Genomic DNA, 1,355 nt, shown 5'->3' with positions numbered 1-1,355 from the left:
TGGGTGGCAGTAGGCCCTCTGGTCTTCTCTTGCTATATTCAGGGAGAGTGTGGAGTGGTGGGTGACTCTGCATTGTCCTTAGTCACCCTGGTGAGGTGTCTCTTGTTTGCTATCTTTCAGGTGGGTGCTGGGGCCATTGGCTGTGAGCTTCTCAAGAATTTTGCCATGATTGGGCTAGGCTGTGGGGAGGGTGGCAAAATAACTGTTGCAGACATGGGCACCATTGAGAAATCCAATCTGAACAGACAACTGCTCTTCCGACCCTGGGATGTCTCGGTGAGTAGGGCAGGGTTAGAGTTTATCTCACTTCTCTCCTCTCTCTCTCTCTTATTTTGCATCTTAATGGCCCAGGTCTTCTTGCCACTGTCGTTTAGCTCTTTTGTCACTAGTTTGTCGTTCACCATTTATTGAATACTTCATTTGTCTTTTTTTCATAAACCTGGTAGTTTTTCTTAAATCTTCAATCCTTTTGTTTCTGTTGGGGTCACTGCTAATGTTGAAACTGAAGTTGGTTTGTAAAAGGATTGTCAAAGTTTCCTGTAAATGTCATTGCTATTTTTGCCTGCTTATTAAATCTCTCATTCTTTTTATATCCCACATAGTAAATGCTACTGTAGAAATTTGGAATTCATCAGAGGTAGCGAAAGAAAGGTTCCTTTCCTTGTCCAGTGGGAAGATGCAGAGTAAATAAGACATTCTCAAAATGCAGTCCTGTGTCCTTTGAAGGTCCTTCAGATTCTTAGTGGACCTATATGATTGCAACTGTTTTAAATATTCGAAGATGTAATTTGCCATCTTCATTCTTATTTTATCAAGTAAAAGTCAGATTTTTGTTTAGAAAGCCTTTGTGAACTCGGTGAAATGAGCGTTTTCCAAATGGCCAATGATGATGATAAAATGTTATTCTTTGCTAGGTGCGGTGGGTCAGGCCTGCAATCCCAGCACTTTCAGAGGCCAAAGTGGGTGGGTCACCTGAGGTCAGGTGTTTGAGATGAGCCTACCCAACATGGTGAAACCCCATCTCTGTTAAAAATATACAAGTTAGCCAGGCATGGTGGTGAGTGCCTGTAATCCTAGCTACTTGGGAGGCTAAGGCAGAAGAATCAGTTGAACCCAGAGGCGGAGTTTGTAGTGAGCCAAAATGGTGCCATTGCATTCCAGCCTGGCTGACAAGAGCAAAACTCCATCTTCAAACAAACAGAAAGTTATTCTTTAAAAATTAATTCAGAATGCTCAACAAACCACTGGATACTGATAATGAAATTAAGGATTATGAAAATATTTTCATGTGATGTTGAATCTCACGTGTACCCTTGAGCAAAATACCTAGCGGATTGCATGCAGTGGGTATGAGA

The 1,355-nt window shown here is 41.9% G+C and overlaps 1 protein-coding gene across 1 annotated transcript in view; it reads left to right on the top strand.

The window, feature by feature from the left end:
- Positions 1-120: 120 nt before the first annotated feature.
- LOC108298134 (ubiquitin-like modifier-activating enzyme 1) overlaps positions 121-1,355 on the top strand; it is a gene marked incomplete at its 5' end in the record, with an annotated part of 11,049 nt that continues 9,814 nt past the window's right edge. The window contains 1 exon segment of the mRNA XM_037735668.1: positions 121-276. Within this exon segment, the coding sequence (XP_037591596.1) occupies positions 121-276 (156 nt within the window).

Source organism: Cebus imitator, unplaced genomic scaffold (assembly GCF_001604975.1).
Source record: "Cebus imitator isolate Cc_AM_T3 unplaced genomic scaffold, Cebus_imitator-1.0 Scaffold893, whole genome shotgun sequence".
Taxonomy (NCBI): domain Eukaryota; kingdom Metazoa; phylum Chordata; class Mammalia; order Primates; family Cebidae; genus Cebus; species Cebus imitator.
Note: the sequence above shows the minus strand (reverse complement) of the source record. Positions and strands in the feature narration are given on the sequence as shown.